Source organism: Oncorhynchus gorbuscha, linkage group LG18 (genome assembly GCF_021184085.1).
Source record: "Oncorhynchus gorbuscha isolate QuinsamMale2020 ecotype Even-year linkage group LG18, OgorEven_v1.0, whole genome shotgun sequence".
In the NCBI taxonomy this organism is placed as follows: domain Eukaryota; kingdom Metazoa; phylum Chordata; class Actinopteri; order Salmoniformes; family Salmonidae; genus Oncorhynchus; species Oncorhynchus gorbuscha.
In genome coordinates this window covers 65,711,298-65,733,294 of record NC_060190.1, presented here as the reverse complement: position 1 = coordinate 65,733,294, position 21,997 = coordinate 65,711,298, and the positions used below count along the sequence as shown (strand labels likewise).

The 21,997-nt window shown below is 42.2% G+C and overlaps 2 protein-coding genes across 4 annotated transcripts; one reads left to right on the top strand and one right to left on the bottom strand.

Moving 5' to 3' along the window:
* Positions 1–10,934: 10,934 nt before the first annotated feature.
* Positions 10,935–18,048, bottom strand: nprl2 (NPR2 like, GATOR1 complex subunit). The gene is made up of 11 exons (XM_046310581.1): positions 17,492–18,048; positions 14,421–14,512; positions 13,946–14,114; positions 13,729–13,837; positions 13,507–13,643; positions 12,953–13,050; positions 12,553–12,589; positions 12,351–12,444; positions 12,144–12,261; positions 11,806–11,948; positions 10,935–11,653 (listed from the first exon to the last, which is right to left on the bottom strand). The coding sequence occupies exons 1-11, from the start codon at positions 17,564–17,566 to the stop codon at positions 11,586–11,588; spliced, it is 1,140 nt and encodes a 379-aa protein (XP_046166537.1). The 5' UTR covers positions 17,567–18,048; the 3' UTR covers positions 10,935–11,585.
* On the top strand, positions 17,350–21,649 carry hemk1 (HemK methyltransferase family member 1). Of its 3 annotated transcripts, none has more exons than XM_046310583.1 (12): positions 17,350–17,494; positions 18,526–18,619; positions 18,768–18,941; positions 19,064–19,155; positions 19,388–19,481; positions 19,841–19,978; positions 20,086–20,150; positions 20,262–20,311; positions 20,432–20,537; positions 20,633–20,728; positions 21,131–21,241; positions 21,357–21,649. In XM_046310583.1, the coding sequence occupies exons 2-12, from the start codon at positions 18,539–18,541 to the stop codon at positions 21,385–21,387; spliced, it is 1,038 nt and encodes a 345-aa protein (XP_046166539.1). In that variant the 5' UTR covers positions 17,350–17,494; positions 18,526–18,538; the 3' UTR covers positions 21,388–21,649. The 3 variants fall into 3 exon arrangements, with proteins under 3 accessions (XP_046166539.1, XP_046166538.1, XP_046166540.1); XM_046310582.1 differs by lacking the exon at positions 17,350–17,494 and adding an exon at positions 18,288–18,351; XM_046310584.1 differs by lacking the exons at positions 17,350–17,494; positions 21,357–21,649 and having other exon boundaries at positions 18,305–18,619; positions 20,633–20,733.
* The last annotated feature ends 348 nt before the right edge of the window (positions 21,650–21,997 follow it).

Here is a 21,997-nt window from a genome sequence, read left to right as displayed (position 1 = left end):
ACGATGCTCTGAGATACGTACTTTTAATTCGCGCTTTCGTTTTACCTACATAATTTTTTACCACGAGGACAAGTTATAAGATAAATAACTGCCTTAGTGGTGCACGTAATAACACCTTTGATTGGGATCGATTTCCCTGTTTGAAGGATCTACATTTATAAGTGCCATTGCATTGAGCACAGCCATTCCATTTGTAATTTCCATCCAGTAGGGGTGCAAATAGATGTTGTTCAGGAATATCTTGGGGTGGTAAATCAGAGTGTACCCCTGCCCTTGTTACCAGAGAGATGTTTGTTCCTGTCGACGCAACACACTGAAAATCCCATTGGCTGTACGGACTCCGATAGCATGTCCCCAGCTAGCCATGTCTCCGTGAAACAGAGTATGTTACAAACCCGGATATCTCTTTGGAAAGCAACTCTTGCCCTAATTTCCTCAACTTTGTTAACTAGGGACTGGACATTAGCTAGTAATATACTCGGAAGCGGTGGGTGATGTCCGCGCATCTGAAGCCTCACTAGAAGACTGCTCCGGCACCCTCTCCTCTGACGGTGTTGTTTTGGGTCGGCTTCTGGAATCAGTTCAAATGCCCTGGGAGGTGCAGACAAAGCATCCGCTTTGGGAAAGTCGTATTCGTGGTCGTAGTGCTGGTATGCTGGTAAATTGACGTCTCTCTGATATCCAATAGTTCTTCCTGGTTGTTTGTAATAACGCTAGGTTTTCTGGGCTAACAATGTAAGGTATAATACATTAAAATATATATATATACTGCACAGTTCCTAAGGACCTGAAGCGAAGCTGGCATCTCTATCAGCACCATCTATGACATCACGCATTTCCGACAGCAATTAATTGTGTGTGTTTGTGTGTGTGCCTGTGCCAGGGATTTTTGTGGGACAAGTGACAGGTAAGATTTTCATTTATCGGACATTTGAGAAATTTACCCATCATCCATATGCATTAGGGAGTCCACCCATCAGTAAACAAGGGATATTGGTCAAATGCGTGTCCTTAGAAACAGCCTATAAGAAGTTACAAAAACACTATTCCTTGTGGTTCGATATGTAGAATAGGCTAAACTTTATAGACCATTTTTTATATTGTTTTTTACTTTCCTAAAACAATAATTGCCCACCTCATAGTGCTGAGCGATTCATCGAAATGTCAGTCATTTTTAGTTTTTTTAACTAAACAGACAAAATCTGTTAAATTATTTGAATTCCATTTAGTTGCTTTTTCTTTCTGTGAGCTCAATGTGCACATTGCACAGTTTCTCTAGAGATAAATCAGATCCAAGCCTGAACTGTGTGATGATGTAGTGAGTTGTAGTTTCCAACAGGCCAATAGTTTACAGCATAAAATGTGGTAATTAACTACAATGACCATAATCCAATGTGCATCTATTTGTCTGGCCTCTGTTTCTTTTGTGGGATCATGAGTTGATATGGAGAGAAGCTGTTGCTTCGCAAGGTATCTCTACCTGAAAAGAGTTGTTGCCAGAGATTTTAATGTTAATTTCTCTACCATAAGCCGCCTCCAACATCATTTTAGAGAATACACTGCTGCTACTCGCTGTTTATTATCTATGCATAGTCACTTCACCCCAACCTACATGTGCAAATTACCTCGACTAACTTGTACCCCGCACATTGACTTGGTATATACCCCCTGTATATAGCCTCGTTATTGTTAATTTATTGTCTTACTTTTTTATTCTTTTTTACTTTAGTTTATTTGGTAAATATTTTCTTTACTCTTTCTTGAACTGCGCTGTTGGTTAAGGGCTTGTAAGTAAGCATTTCACGGTAAGGTCCCTGTTGTACCTGTTGTATGTGACAAATAAAGTTTGATTTGATTCTCATCGTATTTGCAGGTCCGAGAAAAAAATATCCTCTTTAAAACATTTAATGCAATTCTATGTCATTTTACATATTAGCTGAATATTTTTCATACCACACCAATTACAGAAATTACAGGACAGAGAGATCTTGGTGTGTCTTGGTTTTAACGAAACTGTCCCTGTTTGCAAATAATAAAATCTGAGACGTCATTAGGAATCTGAGCACGGTACTTTCAAAAGTTAGCCCTACCTTTCTACCCCAGACATAGTAGACCTACTGAGCTTTAACTGCTGGCTACTCTTCTTCCATGGCTTAACTCAATGAGAGGTGTTTCCCCTAAAAGACGTATGGGTGTAAACATATTTTATTGTACATAAGTGAATAGCTTAATCAATTGATAGTGACAGAATTAGATTACTTCCCAAGCGAAGTACATTTTTTGCCTCCTCGGCTATAGGAAGGTTGTATCTCAACCTTTGAATGTCAAAGAAACTAAACAATGATATCCCCATATGCATCAGCGTCATGTCTTTCCCGGGTATTTTATAGCTTGTTTCTTGCATAAAGCATTGGGGACCAAAGCGTTGTTATACTTTATGTAATCGGATCCGTTTTATTTTCCTCAAAATCTTAAGCTAACAAGGGGTAGGCCTGTGCATTTTGCCATTGTCTTTAATAAAGGTAGGCTTTATAGTATAGCGTCTCGTACCCCTTCAATTCCAGTCTTGATTTGAACTTAACAGCCCTTCTCTGACACGAGGTTGGCTATTGAAAGTGCATAGTGGGTGGAGGAATTGACTGACAAATCTATGGACATAGCAGCCTATAGCCTAATTTGGTCTGTCAAACAGGTAGGTCTAACTTCTTTAAATGAAGACGGTTGAAATTTGCCCACTTTCAGCACCATGAGCTGAATTTAACTACATTTTGCAGTAGCTTGATCGTAGATGAACTAAATTCAAATGTAGGTAGTGTTTTCTGAACTTCAGATTTTTTTTTGCTATGAAGCGGTATAGCTAACTATTGGAACTACACACTACTTGTTCCTTTCTTTTTAGCATCACCCCTTTCTAATTCTAACTTGAAACAGTTGTTGTGTTTAATATGCTAACTTACACATTCTGTTAAGATCTTACTCCAGAGTGATTAGTTCTTGCAATTTGTAGTCTATGATATTTCAGATTTAGATATGATTTATCGCAAAGTACTTTGAATGTAGTAAACTACTTTAGTGTAACTTAACTCCTTCCAGTGTGAAGTAAATGGTAGCTTGGTAAACTATATGTTCAAAGTAGCTTTCCCAACACTGCAACTATCAGGTTTCAGGTATGACCCAGATGAGGGACAGTGTCGAAGAAACAAAAGTGTATTTCTAGAACAGGGGCAGGCAAACAGAAACAGGAGACAAAGGGCTGTGAGACATGGGTTTAACTCTAGACACATGAAAGGTGGGATGTATACGGAGGGTACGGGGCAACAGAAGACAAACAGCAGAGGGGATAATGACCTTGGAGTTGGGAAATGGGACGATTAACCAGGGAGAGATTTTGCAGGATTCCACCCGGAGGGACAGATCCCAGGTGGACAGCCATACCTTCTGCCCGAGAAGATACTGGGGAGCTGGAGTCCGGTGGCGATCCATTTGTCCTCAATACCTGGAGGTGGTCACGAGGAGGGCCGACTGGACTCTCCTTCAAGTACGACAACAGCGGCGGAGAAACATCTGGTCTGAAGGTATGCTGACTTCTTCTTCTTGCTTAGGGAAAAGCACTCAACACTCAAAGTGTGATAGGCCTGTAGCAGGGAAGGGTGTTGTAGGCATATTCAACCCACACAAGCTGCTGGCTCCAGGTGGTGGGGTTTGGTTGGAGACCAGGCAGCACAGAGTAGTTTCTAGGTCCTGGTTGGTTTGCTCCAACTAGCCATTGGACTGGGGTGGAACCCGGAGGACAGACTGGCCGACAACCCAATGAGTGTGCAGAACACCTTCCAGAACTGGGATGAGACCTGAGGACCCTGGTCAGAGACCATGTCTACTGGCAGTCCATGGATCCGGAAGACGTGCTGCACCATGAGCTAGGCTGTCTCTTTGGCAGAGGGTAGCTTGAGGAGAGAAATTAAGTGGGAGCTTTGGAAAACCGATCCACTATGGTCAGGATGGCGGTGTTGCCATCAGACGGGGGAGACCCATGACAAAGTCCAGGTAGATGTGAAACCAGGGACAATGAGGGACAGGCAGAGGTTGGAGGAGACCGAGCTTGCCGAGAAGTGTTGTTTTGTGCACAGACCGTGCAAGCGGCGACGAATGCGGAGACATCAAGAACCATGGTAGGCCACCAAAAGCGTTGTGGCACAAAAGCAAGGGTCCGGCAGGAGCCCAGGTGGCAGAAAAGCCTGGAGGAGTGTGCCTACTCCAGGACCAAGGAGTGGATAAGGAATGAACATCCGGTTACCTGGGTTTCCCTTGGCGTTCGGCTGAGAACGCTGTGCCTCACGAACCTGCTTTCCTATTCCCCAGCTGAGTGCAGTCACCAGGCACAAGGTGGGAAGGATGGTCTCAGGTTCTGGGGTAGTAGCCGTGGGGCTATAGCGGTGTGACTGCGCATCCGGCTTGAGATTCTTGGATCTCGGCTGGTATGAGAGGGAAAAGTTGAACCGGGTGAACAGTAGGGCCCACCTAGCTTGCCTGCAATTGAGGCACTTCGCGGTGTGGAGATAATCCAGGTTCTTGTGGTCGGTCCACACAATGACAAGATGTTCCACCCTCTCCAGCCATTGCTTCCACTCCTACAACGCCATCTTCACAGCGAGAAGCTCATGATTCCCCACATAATAGTGGTGTTCTGTGATCCCGGAATGCCCGATCAGCAGCTGGGGACCACATGAACGGAACCTTGAGAGAGGTGAGTGCAGACAGGGGGGATGCCAGGGTGCTGTAGCCCCGGATAAAGAGGCGATAAAAGTTGGTGAATCCCAGGAAACGTTGCAGCTGTACTCTGGACATAGGCTGGGTCCAATCCACCACCACCCTCACTGTCCTGGGATCCATCTGGACATTCCCTGCAGCAATGATGTAACCCAGAAAGTGGATGGTGGAGAGATTTAATTTGCACTTCTCTGCTTTTACAAAAAGGCGTTGGGAAACCTGTCGGACGTGGAGCACGTGTTCTGGGGTGGAGCGTGTGAAGACGAGGATGTTATCGAGGTAAACAAAGATGAACCGGTTCAACATGTCACGGAGAACATCATTAACCAGAGGCTGGAACACAGCAGGGGCGCTGGTAAGGCCAAATGGCATGACCAGATTCTCATTGTGACCACTGGCCATGTTGAAGGCAGTTTTCCACTTGTCCCCTTCCCATATCCGCCCCAGGTGGTAGGCTTTCCATAGCTCCAGCTTGGAGAACACGGTGGCACCCTGGAGTGGCTCAAAGGGTGAGGAGATGAGAGGTAGTGTTTCTTCACCGTGATGTCATTCAGACCCCGGTAGTTGATGCATGGATCAGGGTTTTGTCCTTCTTCTCCACAAAGAAGAACCCTCCGCCTGCGGGGGAGGCAGAAGGACGGATGAACCCTGCAGCTAGGGAGTCCTCAATGTAAGTCTCCATAGCCATGATCTCCGGACCCGACAGATAGTAAAGTTGTCCCCGGGGTGGAGTGGTGCATGGGAGAAGGTCAATCCCACAGTCATGTGGTCGGTGCAGCAGCAGTGAAGTTGCCCGGGCCTTACTGAACACCTCCCAGAGATCCTGGTACTTTGCATGAGAGGAGAGGCGGAGAGGTCCGGGGCAACTTCCGAGCCCCCAGGAAGACGTCCCGGGGCAGGATGCGCTGACTTCAGGCAATGGGCATGGCAGAACGGGCTTCAGCCCATGATTGCACCGGCACACCAGTCAATGAGGGGATTGTGTTGCTGTAGCCAGGAGAAACCCAATACCATGGGTACCTGAGAAGACTTAATGAGCAGGAGCTGGAGCGTCTTGCTGTGGTTCCCTGATACACATAGATTGATGGGGTGGTATTGTGGGTGACCCGGCCTATAGAGCGCACATTCAGTGCTCTAACATCCATGGGAATGGAGAGGGACTGAGTGGGAATATCCAGCTCAGAAGAATTTAAGCTCTCATTGGCCCCAGAGTCGGTGTACCCGGATAGATTTTGACTGGTTCTCCCACAGCAACATGGCATGAAAAGGTTTTTTAGTGGACAGGTGGAGACGAAATTACTAGTAGTTCTGCAATACAGGCAGCTCTAAGTGTGAAGCCTGTATAACCGTTCAGCTGGAGACCGCCTAGCTCTGCCTAGTTGCATGGGCTCGGGAAGAGGTGAATCGCCAGTCTTCGGAGGCTCTCGGGGGAACTCGGGTATCCTCGGGTTCTCTCGGCAACGGAGCCATCGGGGAACTTCCGGGATACCTCGGAGAAAAGGTGGAATTCTTGGACGGGTGAGTAAAATGCAACACAAAATTATGTTCTTGAGTTTTGGTCCTGTGGATACCACGCTGTGAACAGTTTGAAACAAACCTGTGCACATGCGAAGATACAGTGTGTGAGTCTCCCTTTAATTTGGCCAAAGAAAATGGCTCAACAGAATGAAACAAAACACTTGCGAGCTGGTTTAAACCTTCACAAATGTTTTCAACAGGATATATTGCAACAATTACCAAGAAAGGCTAGTACCTACCATACCCAATAATTTACAGCAATAGTTTAATGATATTTATTTTACAACAAGCCTACTAAACTAAATACGGAGCACACAATTAAAATTAATTTAGCAAAAAGAAATGTCTCAACAGATAAAACAAAATGCATTATGCATGTTTAAAACTTGTTTAGATTAATAAATAGGCCTACAATGATAACAATGATATACAGCAGTGGTTACCAATCGGTCAATCGCCAAGGAATTCCTAGTTGATTACCAAACATTTCTGTAAAAAACAACGACAAGGCTTTCGTTCCTATATTTTTTTTACTCGTCTCACGCTGTTAGTGTTAGGTGTACCTGATGTGTTCTCATTGTGAACCATTTCATATCTCTGAAGGTACAAACTCTGCCTTCCTGGGGGTAGCAGATCAAGTGCGCTATAGGCCTACCACTGGCCAATCGGATGGTTCAGATTAACGTAACGTAGCAGGCGTAAAAGAAAGCTATAGCAAAGTTGATATGTCTAAACTTTTAAAACCATGACTAGAGAGAGACTGTCAACGAATAGAGCAAAGAGCTACTGTTTTTATGACTGAGTTCATGTTTAAGTTTTTACTCAGCACTGTCAACACTTTGTATTCAAAACTTTTATAAGCCATAAAATGCGTGTTCTCCCTACTTCCACTCGCACTACAACCAACACTGCAGCTGCAATGAATGAGTCAGTGTATCGATAGGCTTGCGTTGTTATTATTAGCAGCTTGGGTCTTTTTTAATATCGAGGAATGTTTCACTTTATCTGATCATATTAGTAACAACATGAATTTGTGCATGAGGCAGAAATAATGTGATGCAATTTGAGTTTTGCCATTAGCTGGAAGACGGAGTCCATGTTTGGTCAGTGTCAGCAGAGGAAAGGGAGAGCGGAGGGACGTTGACTGACCATCAGAAGTAGGCTCTATCAACACAGTAATATAAAAAGGTTATTATTATGCTCACTCAGTTGTGCCTCACAAGTAATACAACAACTGATCTATTACCAGTGTGATCATATAGCCTACTTCAAATGTTGAAATATCATTTTAATAAAATGGTTAGAGAAGTACAAAAATGCATTGGCAGGGCAATTCAAGCAAAGCCCATATACGGTGATAATGTTTTGGGCCTATAGCCTACTGCATAGGTTAATGTTGCGTAGGCTTACGTTTTTTAAGTAATGTTAATGTAGATCTCGGCTTGCATTTTGACTCAGAAAGTGATGTTGACTCAAAAAAGGTTGGTGACCACTGATACATGGTAATAATAATGATTAATACAAATGATTATAAATGATATATAAATATTTATTTTTTCAAAATTGCATCCTACCTGAATAGCGAGTTGCACAATAGCCTACATTTGGTCGTAACAACTTTCTTCTCATCTTTGTCCACTACAATATTAAAAGTTCTCCATACAAAGGACATTCCTCTGGTAGGCCTTTCACTGTAGGCATACTCTCTAACTTTCCTTTAACTTTCTCTCCTCTCTCGCTCTATCTCTCCTCAGCAGCAGATGCATGCTGATACTAGATATTAGATACTACTGTACTGTTGGAGCTAGGAACAAGCATTTCGCAACATCCTCAATAACATCTGCTAAATATGTGTATGTGACCAATAAAATGTGATTTGATGCACATAAGGCAGCGTACAAGGAGTGAGAGAATGGTGCTGAAGTGTGATATCGGGATGTATAATATGCAGCCCCCCAGCTACAACTTCACTTAATCGGCTTTTAATTTATTTTATAGGCAAAAGCCGTCTAACGGAAACCCTGGCGTGCGTGTGTGTGTGTGTATGTTTGTGTTCCTCACCTGTTCCAAGATTAGGTCTTTCTTTGGAGGGGCAGGGTCTGTGACAGTGAGGTGACTGAGGAAGCGCTGGAGCTCCACCAGGTTGGCCAGCTGGTCTCTTAACACCTCTATCAGGAAACCACAGCTACACCCAAAATAAGTTTCAGTTTGAGTTAGACTTTTATTGTCTGCATTGTGGTCTGTCTGATAGACCACCTATGCTATCCTGCACAGTTCTCAGAGCTCATAATTCTATCCTCACGTATGTTCAGGAAGGAGAGACAATCATGTAAATAATAGTAAGAGAAAACACCAGTCAAAACAAAGCCTGGATACCTCATCTGTCTTCTAATCGGAGGGGAGATAAGAAAAGATTTTGAAGGACAATGATCTGAACAGACATTCTTCCTGAGCTATAGTTTTGATAGTTAGGATTCAGAGGCCACTCTTGTCAGAAGCGCCAGTACTGGCTGAGACTACTGTACCTTTAAGCCCTGGTTCTTGTTGAAGTTGTTGAAGTCATACTTCCTTTGGCAGTCTTCCTTCAGCACCAGGTTGTACAGAGCAATCCAGACCTGGCCGTCCAATTTAGTCACCTTCAGACAGAACCTTCTGCCATTTTCCATGAATGTACTTCTCTATCTCTCCTGTAGAAGGAGACAAAGGACATGTGGGTCTACTACACTGTAACAACTAGGCCAGGGTTCACCAACTGGCCAAATAGTTTTATACCCCCCCCCCCCCCCCCCACATCCCAAGTAAAAAAAAACATTTTTTTTTTAGGTCCAACCAGGAAATTTTCCTTGTTGGACCTAAAAAACTGTTAAAAAAATTAGGTCCAACCAGGAAATCAGCTACAAGTCATTTTCATTTAGGAAATCTGTTCCCAAGTCTTCCCACACATGTTTTGTCAAATATTATATCTGTTTGGGCTTCTTGCGGTCAATTTGCAGTCTACAAGTTATTTGTAATCATGTTCTGGCCCCCAACCATGAGCTAGTTGATGATCCCATTACAATATTCACTCACCTCAACTTTTTTTGCACATTTTGTTGTTTTAAAGCCTGAATTTTAAATGGATTGTATTGAGTTTTTTTCACTGGCCTACACACAATACCCCATTATGTCAAAGTGGAAATATGTTTTTAAACATTTTTACAAATTAATGCAAAATGAAAAGCTGAAAGTCAACAACTATTCAACCCCTTTGTTATGGCTAGCCTAAATAAGTTCAGGAGTAAACATTTGCTTAACAAGTCACATGGACTGAATAATAGTGTTTAACATGATTTTTGAATGACTACCTCATCTCTGTACCCCACATGTACAATTATCTGTCGAGCAGTGAACAGATTCAACCACAAAGACCAGGGAGGTTGTCCAATGTCTCGCAAAAAAAGGCACCTATTGATATATGGGTCATATGAAAAAAGCAGACATTGAATATTCCTTTGAGCATGATGAAGTTATTCATTACTCTTTGGATGATGTATCAATGAACGCAGTCACTACAAAGATACAGGTGTCCTTCCTAACTCCGGAGAGGAGGGAAACCACTCAGGGATTTCACCATTAGGCCAATGGTGACTTTTAAAAAGTTACAAAGTTTAATGACTGTGATAGGAGAAAACTGAGGATGCATCAACAGCATTGTAGTTATTCAAAAATAGTAAACTAATTGACAGACTAAAAAGGAAGCCTGTACAGAATAAACATATTCCAAAACATGCATCCTGTTTTCAACAAGGCACAAAAGTAGAACTGCAAAAAATGTGCCAAAGAAATTAACTTTGTCTTGAATACAAAGTGTTATGTTTGGGGCAAATCCATCACAACACATTACTGAGTATCCACTTCATATTTTCAAGCATGGTGGTGGCTGCATCATGTTATAAGCATACTCTTTTTTAGGATTAAAAAAACAAACAAATAGAGCAAAGCACAGGCAAAATCATAGAGGAATACTTGGTTCAGTCTGCTTTCCAACAGACACTGGGAGACAAATTCACCTTTCCGCAGAAAAATAACACAAAATACAAGGCCAAAGATACACTGGAGTTGCTTACCAAGACAACATTGAATGTTCCAAGACTTAAATTGGCTTGAAAACCTATGGCAATGCTTGAAAATGGCTGTCTTGCAATGATCAACAACCAACTTGACAGAGCTTGAAGAATTTTTTTAAGCATGTGCAAATGTTCTACAATCCAGGTGTACAGAGCTCGTCGAGACTTAACCAGAAAGACACAGCTGTAATCACTGCCAAAGGTGATTCTAACATGTATTGAGATCAGGGGTGTGAATACTTCTGTAAATTAGAGACTGTATTTCTGCATTTAATTTTCAATAAGTTAGCTAACATTTCTAAAAACATGTTTTCACTCACATTATGGGGTTAAGAAGCATCATAACGTGAGTGAAAACATGTTTTTGGAAATGTTAGCAAATGTATTGAAAAAACAGCATGTAGATGGGTGAGAAACAAAACCAATTCAATCCATTTTGAATTTAGGCTGTAATACAATGTGGAATAAGTCGAGGGGTATAAATACTTTCTGAAGGCTCTGTAGGTGAAGTGAGCAAGACAAACACAGTCAGACAATGGGTCATTCAAATCAACAACGCATCTTTATTATTGCAAGGAGTTGGTATTATCATTTTTTGGTACATTAATAAGCACATTTGAGTCATTTAGCTGATGTTCTTATCCAGAGCGACTTACAGGGGCAATTAGTGTTAAGTGCCTTGCTCAAGGGAAGATCAACACATTTTTAACTTAGTCGGCGCAAGAGTTTGAACTAGCGAATGTTCTCTGACCTGGCACAATGCTCTTAACCTCTAGGCTACCTGCCACATTCCTCATTTTTGTGGTCTTTTTAAATTATTCCATTCATTGTTCTGAATGAAACTATCCCACAATGATTGATTCAAAGTCTGGATGGAAAAACCTGAGGATGATAACAGGTGACATTGGTGACATACTAGTAGTATATAAATTCCTACATGTCTCAGCTTTTGAATGCACAGATTTCCGGATGAAGTCCACAGACAACAACAGTGATAAACTGACTTTTCTAAGGCATCTTTGGCCGAGGTTGATCAACATCGTGTCTCCTGGACAGCAGGCAGTTGTGTGGGTCAGATGAGAGGCGAGCAAGAGGCCTCTGTTTCAGTACAATCGGACCTCGTGTCTGTCTGTCTTTGTTAGAGAGATGACTTTCTCTATCAAAGTGAGTGTGGTTGCTGATTAAGCCAGGGTATCACTTCCAGCACACAATTATGTTGGGGTCATTCTCCAAGCGCTCGTCCAGCTCTTTGTAGCTCATTCCTGCAAATACAGGGAAAGGCGCTGCCATGAGAGATTACAGAGTATAGAACGATTTCTCAAAATACTTATCCAGCCCTCTGTAATTATGAATCTTCCTAAACACGTCATCACTATAAAACCAGTAATGTGTCATCATAAACGCCTTAACCTACCCGTCTTGCAGCAGATTTCGTCGTAACTATGGCAACCAGTGTAAAGGCGTGGTGGGCGGCTCCTCTCGTCTCGTGTCACCTTAACAGGATACTTCTGCAGACGGCGAATGAGAGCCTTCATCAGTCCATACTGGATCAGCCTCCTGTTGAGCATCACATGATATCAACAACACTATTCTCGACACTTCTCCACGTAGATGAGGATTAGCTATCTAGCTAAATCTGGTGCAATGGCATGTTGTACATGGTCCCTGACAAATAAATAAATAAATATGGACATTGAGGTCTATGTCAACCACATAAACATCATGAGTCAACATGGATGCTTAATAACTCACCTCTCATCTACCCTCTGCAGCTGCTGTGAGTAGCGGGAGCAAAGATCACGAACTGTGGTGCCTGGAGTCAGACCACAGTACAGCTGGAACACATCCCTTAAACAGGCTCTCTTCTGTCCTGAAGCACACAGGCAGCAGAACTTATCATACACTCACTGTAACAAATTCTAACTTGTTCTGACTACAACTTTCCAAACTGGCTGTTACCTTTCTTGGTGACATAGTTGAGACACTCCTCCTGAATGGACCTGTCATCTATCAGGCTCTGGACTGTAGGGGTTGTGCAGTACACATTGGAGTACTGGAGAGACACAACATACAGTGTGTTAGCAGGACTGCACACACACACACAACACACACACACACAGCACATTTCAGAAGAAGGTATTGTTACTGAGGGTTTCATTACCTGAAATATTGATACCAAGGTTACAACACCATAATACCTGTGAAAAAGAATGTTCTCTTAGAATCAATTCCATGGTTTCATAGGGAAATGTTGTTTCATCATAAAGAATGTTCTCTTAGCATCTATTCCATGGTTTCATAGGGAAATGTTGTTTCATCATAAAGAATGTTCTCTTAGAATCCATTCCATGGTTTCATAGGGAAATGTTGTTTCATCATAAAGAATGTTATCTTAGAATGTATTCCATGGTTTCAAAGGGAAATTTTTCATCAAAGAATGTTCTCTTAGAATGTATTCCATGGTTTCAAAGGGAAATTTTTCATCAAAGAATGTTCTCTTAGAATGTATTCCAATGGGTTTATTATCTGTTGCATCATATTACCAGTTTTAAAGCACTCACAGTAAATTCTGTACGGCGATCCGGACTAGATTAAGTTCAACATCCGCTTCTGCAGATATCTTCTGGATATGCCTGAACCCATCAATATAGGCCAGGATCTACAACAGAATTCATCAGCGCTTTAATCTGAGACAGGTGCATGATGACATTGCACAGTACTGGTCCAAAATTTGGACACACCTACTAATTCAAGGGTTTTTCTTTATTTGTACTATTTTCTACATTGTAGAATAATAGTGAAGATATCAAAACTATGAAATAGCACATATGGAATCATGTAGTAACAAAACAAAAGTGTTAAACGAATCTAAATATATTTTCTATTTGAGATTCTTCAAAGTAGCCACCCTTTGCCTTGATGACAGCTTTAATAGTACAAAAGGAAAACCCTTGAATGAGTAGGTGTCCAAACTTTTGACTGGTACTGTATAGACAAATCATTGTTTCTCTGAAACCCTTGATGGGATGTCAGCCACACTGTATGTAAGCTTCTGGTAAGGATGAGGCGTGGGTCTGTCTGTGTGAGCCACTGTCGGTGTGGCAGAAAGACCTACCTGTTGAGTGGTGAGATCCCACTGGGATTTGATGAAGTGGTCTTTGCACTGAGTGAAGACAGGCACGTCGTACTCCTGCACGATCAGAGGGTCCCTGCGCTGCTCAATCAACTTCAGGTTGATTGTATTGGACTCATCTAAATAAGAGGGAGGAAACTAATGGTGTGTGAGAGAAAGAGAAAAGACTATCTGACACATTGCTGTGTACAAATGCACACATACCGATGGGTAAGGTACAGGCTCCGGTAGCATTTAGCTCCTCTAACAAGGTGGACATAATAGGTAGCAGTTTCTGTTTGCTCTCCTCGTTCGATATGAACCCACTCTCCAGCTGCAAAATAAAGAGAAATATTAACACTTTGACCTATATATCCCATAAGACATTCAGATCTTGTGATGTTTTGAAAAAGAGCACTAGCCTCCAGGGAGATCCTTTTACCTCCAGCGTTGTGAGGTACCCTGACAGCTTCTTGACAATTGGCTCGAGGGCACAGGTCTTGGTCCTTGCATCGCATACAAGGCCCAGGTTAAAGAGCAGAGCATTACGGCTGTACTTCTTGTGCTCGATGCACACCGGACAACCAATTAACTTCTTCCCCATGGCCGTTCTACATCAGTCAAAGACAAGTCCATATTATGGCAAGAACCGCTCAAATAAGCAAAGAGAAATAACAGTCCATTATTTTAAGACATGAAGGTCAGTCTATTTGGAAAATGTGCAGTTTCAAAAGCCATCAAGCGCCATGATGAAACTGGTTTTTGTGAGGACTGCCACAGGAAAGGAAAAAATTGCAGCCCAAATAAATTATTCACTTAGTTCAAGTAACAGACACAAGAGGAGAGAAAAATTAGATCTGTTGTTAAATTGGACCATGAATAAGAATATCCTAATGTAAATTCCCAAGTGTACATACACAGTTATGAGTTTGTTCTGCAGTTCTGGTTTGGTAATGATGTACACCTGTACTGTGTCAAAGAGCTCCCGGGATATGTACTCCTCTGGAACCTGGAGAGGATAGAACACAATAGAAAGATGGGAAAAGATAGAACACAGCCCCAACAGATGACACAATCTTTATTGCCCTCTCCCACCTGGACAAAAGGAACACCTACAGTATGTGAGAATGCTGTTCATTGACTACAGCTTAGAGTTCAACACCATTGTGCCCTCGAAGCTCATCACTAAGCTAAGGACTCTGGGACTGAACACCACCCTCTGAAACTGGATCCTGGACTTCCTGACAGCCCACCCCCAGGTGGTGAGGATAGGCAATAACACAGCCATGCTAACCCTCAAAACAGGGGCCCCCTCAGAGGTGCATGCTTAGTCCCCTCCTGTACTCCCGGTACACCCACGACTGCGTGGCCACGCACAACTCCAACATCATCACTAAGTTTTCCGACAACATCACTGAGTTTGCCGACAACACGACTGTGGTAGTCCTGATTACCGACAACAATGAGCCAGCTTATAGGGAGGAGGTCAGAGACCTGTCAGTGTGGTTCCAGGAGAACAACCTCGCTCTTAATGTCAGCAAGACAAAGGAGCTGATCATGGACTACAGGAAACGGACGGGACGAGCACGCTCCCATCCACATCGACAGGGCTGTAGTGGAGCGGGTCGAGAGCTTCAAGTTCCTCAGTGTCCACATCACTAAGGATCTATCATGGTCCAGACACACCAACACAATTGTGAAGAGGGCACGACAACGCCACTGGAGACTGAAATTACTTGGCATGGTCCCTCAAATCCTCAAAAAGTTATACAGCTGCACCATCGAGAGCATCTTGACGAACTGCATCACCAGTATGGCAACTGCTTGGCATCCGACTGCAAGGCACTACAGAGTAGTGAGTACGGCCCAGTACATTACTGGGGCTGAGCTTCGTGCCATCCAGGACCTCTATGCCAGGCGATGTCAGAGGAAGGCCCAAAAAAGTGTCAGACTCCAGCTTCCCAAGCCACAGACTGTTCTAGCTACTACCGCACAGCAAGCGGTACCAATCCACCAAGTCTGGAACCAACTGGACCCTGAACAGCTCCTACCCCCAAGCCATAAGACTTCTGAACAGCTAATCAAAGGGCTACCCGGACTACTTGCATTTACCTTTTTTGGCACTAACTCTTTAGCAGTGACTATGCACACACTGGACTCTACCCACACACACTTACTGACACCCCCAACACACACACGCAAACTGATGAAATGCACTCACACTTACCACAGAAGCTGCTGATAAGTCACTTTACCCCTACCTATACAGTGCATTCGGAAAGTATTCAGACCCTTGACTTTTTCCACATTTGTTACGTTAAAGCCTTATTCTAAAATGGATTCAATGAAACAAAATGTACTCATCAATCTACACACAATACCCCATAACGACAAAGCGAAAACAGGTTTTTCTAAACGTTTTCAAATGTATTAAAAATGGGAAAAAAACAGATACCTTATTTACATAAGTATTGAGACCCTTTGGTATGAGACTCGAAATTGAGCTCAGGTGCATCCTGTTTCCATTGATCATCCTTGAGACGATTATACAACATGATTGGAGTCCACCTGTGGTAAATATCTGAGTAAAACCCAAGCTATGAGGTCGAAGTAATTGTACATAGCACTACGACCATGAGGTTGAAGGAATTGTACATAGCACTACGAGACAGGGTCATGTTGAGGTACAGATCTGGGGAAGGGTACCAAAACATTTCTGCAGCCTTGAAGGTTCCCAAGAACACAGTGGCCTCCATTATTCTTAAATGGAAAAAGTTTGGAACCACCAAGACTCTCCCTAATGTTGGCCGCCCGGCCAAACTGAGAAATCATATATATATATATATATATATGTTCTAATCCCTGCCCCCGCAGGGAGGCCTTTTGTTTTTGGTAGGCCGTCATTGTAAATACGAATTTGTTCTTAACTGACTTGCCTAGTTAGATTAGAGCAGTAAAAATAAATGTTGTGTCACACCTGTGGTATACGGTCTGATATACCACAGCTCTCAGCCAATCAGCATTCAGGGCTGGAACCACCCAGTTAATAATCAATTTTAGAATAAGGCTGTAACGTTAAAAGTCAAGTGTTCTGAATACTTTCCGAATGCATTGTATGTACAGTACATAGGTACCTCAATTACTTTGTGCCTCTGCACATTGACTTAGTACTTGCACTCCCTGTATAGCCATGTTATTTTCTAAACCCTATTTATAGCAGTTGTGGTGGAAAAAGTACCCAATTGTCATACTTGAGTAAAAGTAAAGATAACTTTTACTTGAGTCATTTTCTATTAAGGTATCTGGTCAAATACTACTTGAGTAAAAGTCTAAAAGAATTTGGTTTTATATATACTTAAGTATTAAAATAATTACTAATTCCTTATATTAAGCAAACCAGAGGGCACCGTTTTAGTTTTTTAAACTTATGTATCGATAGCCAGGGGACCCTCCAAGACTCAGACATAATTTACAAACCAAACATTTGTGTTTAGTGAGTCTGCCAGTTCAGGGGCAGTAGAGATGACCAGGGTTGTTTTCTTGATACGTGTGTGAATTGGACCATTTTCCTGTCCTGCTAAGCATTCAAAATGTAGAGAGTACTTTTGGGTGTCCAGGAAAATGTCTGAAGTAAAAAGAACACTATTTTGCCAAGGAATGTAGCAAAGTAAAAGTTGTCAAAAATATAAATAGTAAAGTACAGATACCACAAAAAAAAACTACTTAAGTAGTACATTGAAGTATTTTTACACCACTGTATATAGCCATGTTATATTTACTCGTTATTCACTGCGTCACTATTTCTATTTTTGATCTTATCTTTAGCTCTGCATTGTTGGAAAAGGACCCGTAAGTAAGCAGTTCACTGTTAGTCTACCCGCCAGGTTGTATACGAAGCATGTCACAAATAAAAATGCGATTTGATTAGAAAGTTAGCATGACACTCCTTGCAAAAACTGTCGAAACATATACTGTACTGTACACCTACCTGGTAAGTAATCTTTGGTCCCAGTGTGGGGTGAAACTCACTAAAAAATATACACTCTATTCGACTCATCCCCATGAAGACGTTGTAAAAAGGACTTTAAACTTCAGGTAGTATAAGAAAGAAAGTAACTCCAACTGCGTCAATCTCTTACTCCGTTCTCAGACAATGTGAATGCTCAATTGAAGAGAAGTATTTTTGAAGACCTACAGTAGCTGTGTATAGCTGTGTAGTGGTTGTAAATCACTCTCTTGTTACTGTGGCTAGCTAGTAGCTATGATGACTCCTAATTCCTGACAGAGCAGGGAAGGGTTGTTGACAGTCTACCCTAGCTAGCTAGTCCAGCTAACTTAACTCTCTGGCTAATGTGTAAACATACAACTGGATCCTCTTGTATTTCCTTACAATTGACGACCAATCTATTTAAATGTCATGAAAAAAAATATACCACAGCGCAAATACAATCGAACAAGTGGTATGCTAGCTAGCTATATGGCTAACAACAACCTTGCGCTATCGATGAAACATGGTGGAGTTCCCGAACATAATTTACCCGCACTGCGCATTACTGATGGGTACGTTCCAGGACACGCCAAACAAGTTGATGGATGTCAGATTTGGGAAATTAAATCTTTATAGTACACGTTAAATAAATGTCGATCAGGTATGAATTAATTTGATGCATGTACTGCAATTTTGTTCTTAAAAATATAATTTAATTTAACTTCATCCTAATTGTATGGATCGACAAAAATACAGTTAACTTTTATTTTGGAAGGATTTATGAATTAATCTAATGCACTATTATTCTGAAAAAAGGAAGGATGCCCGGAAGTGAATACCTCTAATGAATGATTGAAATGGTTGGTTATTTTGTATTGAATAGTTAGTACAGTCAACTTACTTAGACCACATTCAGCTGGTTTTACACAATATCCATTAATATAGTCAAACGATTATTTCGGAGTTTCATATTAGCTACATTTTTTTTACCTTCTTTATGTCAACTGCTTCACGTGTTGGTCTTCTGTCAATAGAAAGTGGAATACCATGTGGATACGATTACGAAGACCATTGAATGAGGTTTATAACTGCTTTAAACCACTTAAAGACGGATTTATTGGACACAAGGTAAATTAAAATGCCTTTCCTATAAAGTGTTGCACGTGGATTGCAAGGAAAGTGCGTTGTTTACAGTATAAACATAACTGGAATTCATTATTGAATGAAGCCTCGTAATAATCTCTCTATCGCTGTCTCGCTCCCTTCCTTCCTCCAGTGGCTGTGCACGTCTCCGTGTGTGGCTGAATGCGTCCCAGCCTTACCTACAGCTAGCAGGCTCACGGTGGAGCAAGCTGTCAAGTTATGGACAGACCATTTCCAGCAAAGAGGTGTCTCAGAGCCACATCTCTCCAGCCAGTACATCATTGCACATTTGCTTGGTGCTAAAACAGTGAGTTTCTGAACCCAAAATATGATCCTTGCAAATCATTTCCATATTCACCTTTCATCCTTCTCTGTCTATCATTCTCTCACTGAAGGAATCATCTAACCCTCAACCTCTTCCCCTCGCAGTTAGAGGGCATTGGACAGGACAGGCTGGCTGAATTCCTGACACAAGAACAGACAGAGCAGACATGGGAGCTCTGTTCCAGACGTCTCACCAGGTACATACAGTGCCTTGCGAAAGTATTCGGCCCCCTTGAACTTTGCGACCTTTTGCCACATTTCAGGCTTCAAACATAAAGATATAAAACTGTATTTTTTTGTGAAGAATCAACAACAAGAGGGACACAATCATGAAGTGGAACGACATTTATTGGATATTTAAAACTTTTTTAACAAATCAAAAACTGAAAAATTGGACATGTGAACATGTGATATGTGCTGTGTGTTCAGAATGCCAGTGCAGTATGTGATTGAAGAGTGGGACTTCAGAGATCTGACACTGAAGATGAGACCTCCCGTGTTTATCCCCCGGCCTGAAACTGAGGTGCGGGAGACTACACACACACACACACACACACACACACACACACACACACACACACACACACACACACACACACACACACACACACACACACACACACACACACACACACACACACACACACACACAAACACACTTTTTTTATTTAATTTAATTTATTTGATTTTTTATTTAACCTTTATTTAACTAGGTAAGTCACTTACACATACTATAAAACAAGTTGTTTGAAACACAAGGGACCATAATCTGATAAGAGCGCATTTAAATATTTCATTCTGTGACTGTCGTCAGAATTTCCATTGCAGAGACATGAAGCTATGGTTGTCAAGCTATGGTTGCACGTCTGTCTGTCTGTGCAGGAGTTGGTTGGCCTAGTGCTTACAGATCTCCAGATGAAGCAGGGGACTGGACTAAGTGAGGAGACCAGCTTCAGGTGCCTGGAAGTGGGCTGTGGCTCTGGTGCTATCTCCCTCAGTTTACTTAAGAGCCTCCCACAGGTGTGCTCTCCCCCTCTTTTACTTTCTCCCTTTCTTTCATATCATGTTCCTTGATCTCTGAGCCCCTTCACTCAAACAACACTGATATTTGAGTTTCTCTCTCTCAGCTCAGAGCGATTGCTTTAGATAAAAACAAGGATGCTGTGGATCTGACAAGAGAGAACTCACACAGGTAATCATGAAAACACAGGATAACAATTTTACTTTGATTAGCTGATTTTGATTAGCCACATTAATTCATGTTTTGTGAATATGTGCAAACCTGATTGTCTGTATGTTACAGTTTGGGGTTCCAGGACCGACTTGAGGTTCACCATATGGATGTGATGAGAGGTAAGGTCAATAGGAATGATGTGGGAGGGATATTATAACATCGGTAAAGGAAGATAAGCCATACAGATGTTACATTCAGATTTGCCGATTTCAAGGGTGTGATTTTATGTTATGTTCTAGATGCAGACATAATTGTGAGCATGTGCAGTCCAGTCTCCGTTTTGGTCAGCAACCCTCCGTACCTGTTCTCAGAGGATATGATATCACTTGAACCTGAAATCCTCAGGTGAGACGAGCAGTCGCACGCACACACAAACGCACGCACACTTCGAGTTCAAATGGAAGTACATGAACTACAGTGTTCTGTGCTGACATCCTCAGGTTTGAGGACCATGCTGCTCTGGATGGGGGGAAAGATGGCATGCAGGTGATGAGACACATTCTGACTCTGGCTCCAAAGCTCTTATCCAACCATGGGTAAGGTACTGAGTGTATTTTCTGCATCTAGAACATAACATAAAATCACACGCTTGAAATTGGTCAATATGAATGTATCATTGCTATCTATAATTTCCCTCCCCCCATTGTTCCTAGTGACCTTACCGCTCATCATATCCATATGGTGAAACTCAAGTCATTTCTGGAGCTACAAACTGTATTGGAAGTGTTTATGCAGGCCACAGTGTTTGTCTTTAAGGGAATATTCACAGTAGGCCAATATTATTTTAGATGTACCGTTTTGTGGCGCACACTAAGAAGCTTTCTGTCTTGTCACTCTGTTGTATCTATTGTAAAGCAGGTCTCACTACTTCAATCTCTGTTATTCAATGGTTTGAGAAGTTTCACTTCACTGTGTTTTCATTTCTTCCTGTCTCGCAGTCGTGTATACTTGGAAGTAGACCCACGTCATCCACAGCTCATCCAGAAGTGGGTAGAGGAAAGTGTTGAAGAGTTACACTACTTGCACACGCATCGTGACATCACTGACAGGTCAGGAGTAAATCAGACTGCCATATCTTTGTTAAATAACTACATTTTCAAAACCTTCGATCAAGAAATGTATTCATATTGAACACCTGATTCATATTCTCTCTGTCGCTTATAGGCCCCGTTTCTGCATCCTTCAAAAAAAGTAGTGCAACACAGATCAGGACCAGGACCAGCATTGAGAGACTGTGTGAGATATGGATCCTGTTTCACTGGCTTCAGACCAGCCTGCTACAGCCTCAACACCCACCATCCATCTGCCACGTACTGTACACACTACTGAGCTCAAATAATGTAGAAATTCACAAACACACACATATACATATCGTAGATGGGCTTCATTTATACCTGAGGACGTTGTAGGTGCTAATGTGTGTTTGTGTGGCAATAAAGGAGGGTGATCGTGACCGAGCGAGTAGTAGGTTGAAGGTAATTACTGAGAGGCTTTTCTTAGAACCCTCCCTCTCAGAATTTCACCCTCCCAGAAGGCATTCAGTAGTTCTACGAATCAAGGGATTCTCCCTCCCCGCTGACTAGGCTGCTGACTCAGATTCACTCTTACACAAAGGCACATTGAATCCAGCCTATATTGCCTAGTCGATTCTGCTGTGTACACACTTATACACGAGGGAGTTTAATCTCTTTATGTTATAAAGACCGCTTCAGATAACAACTGAGATTGGGCACACTGCCCACGCAACCCATTTTCTCTTCTGTGGATGTAGGCTATAAAGCTCTTTGTGGCATTTGACCCACCAA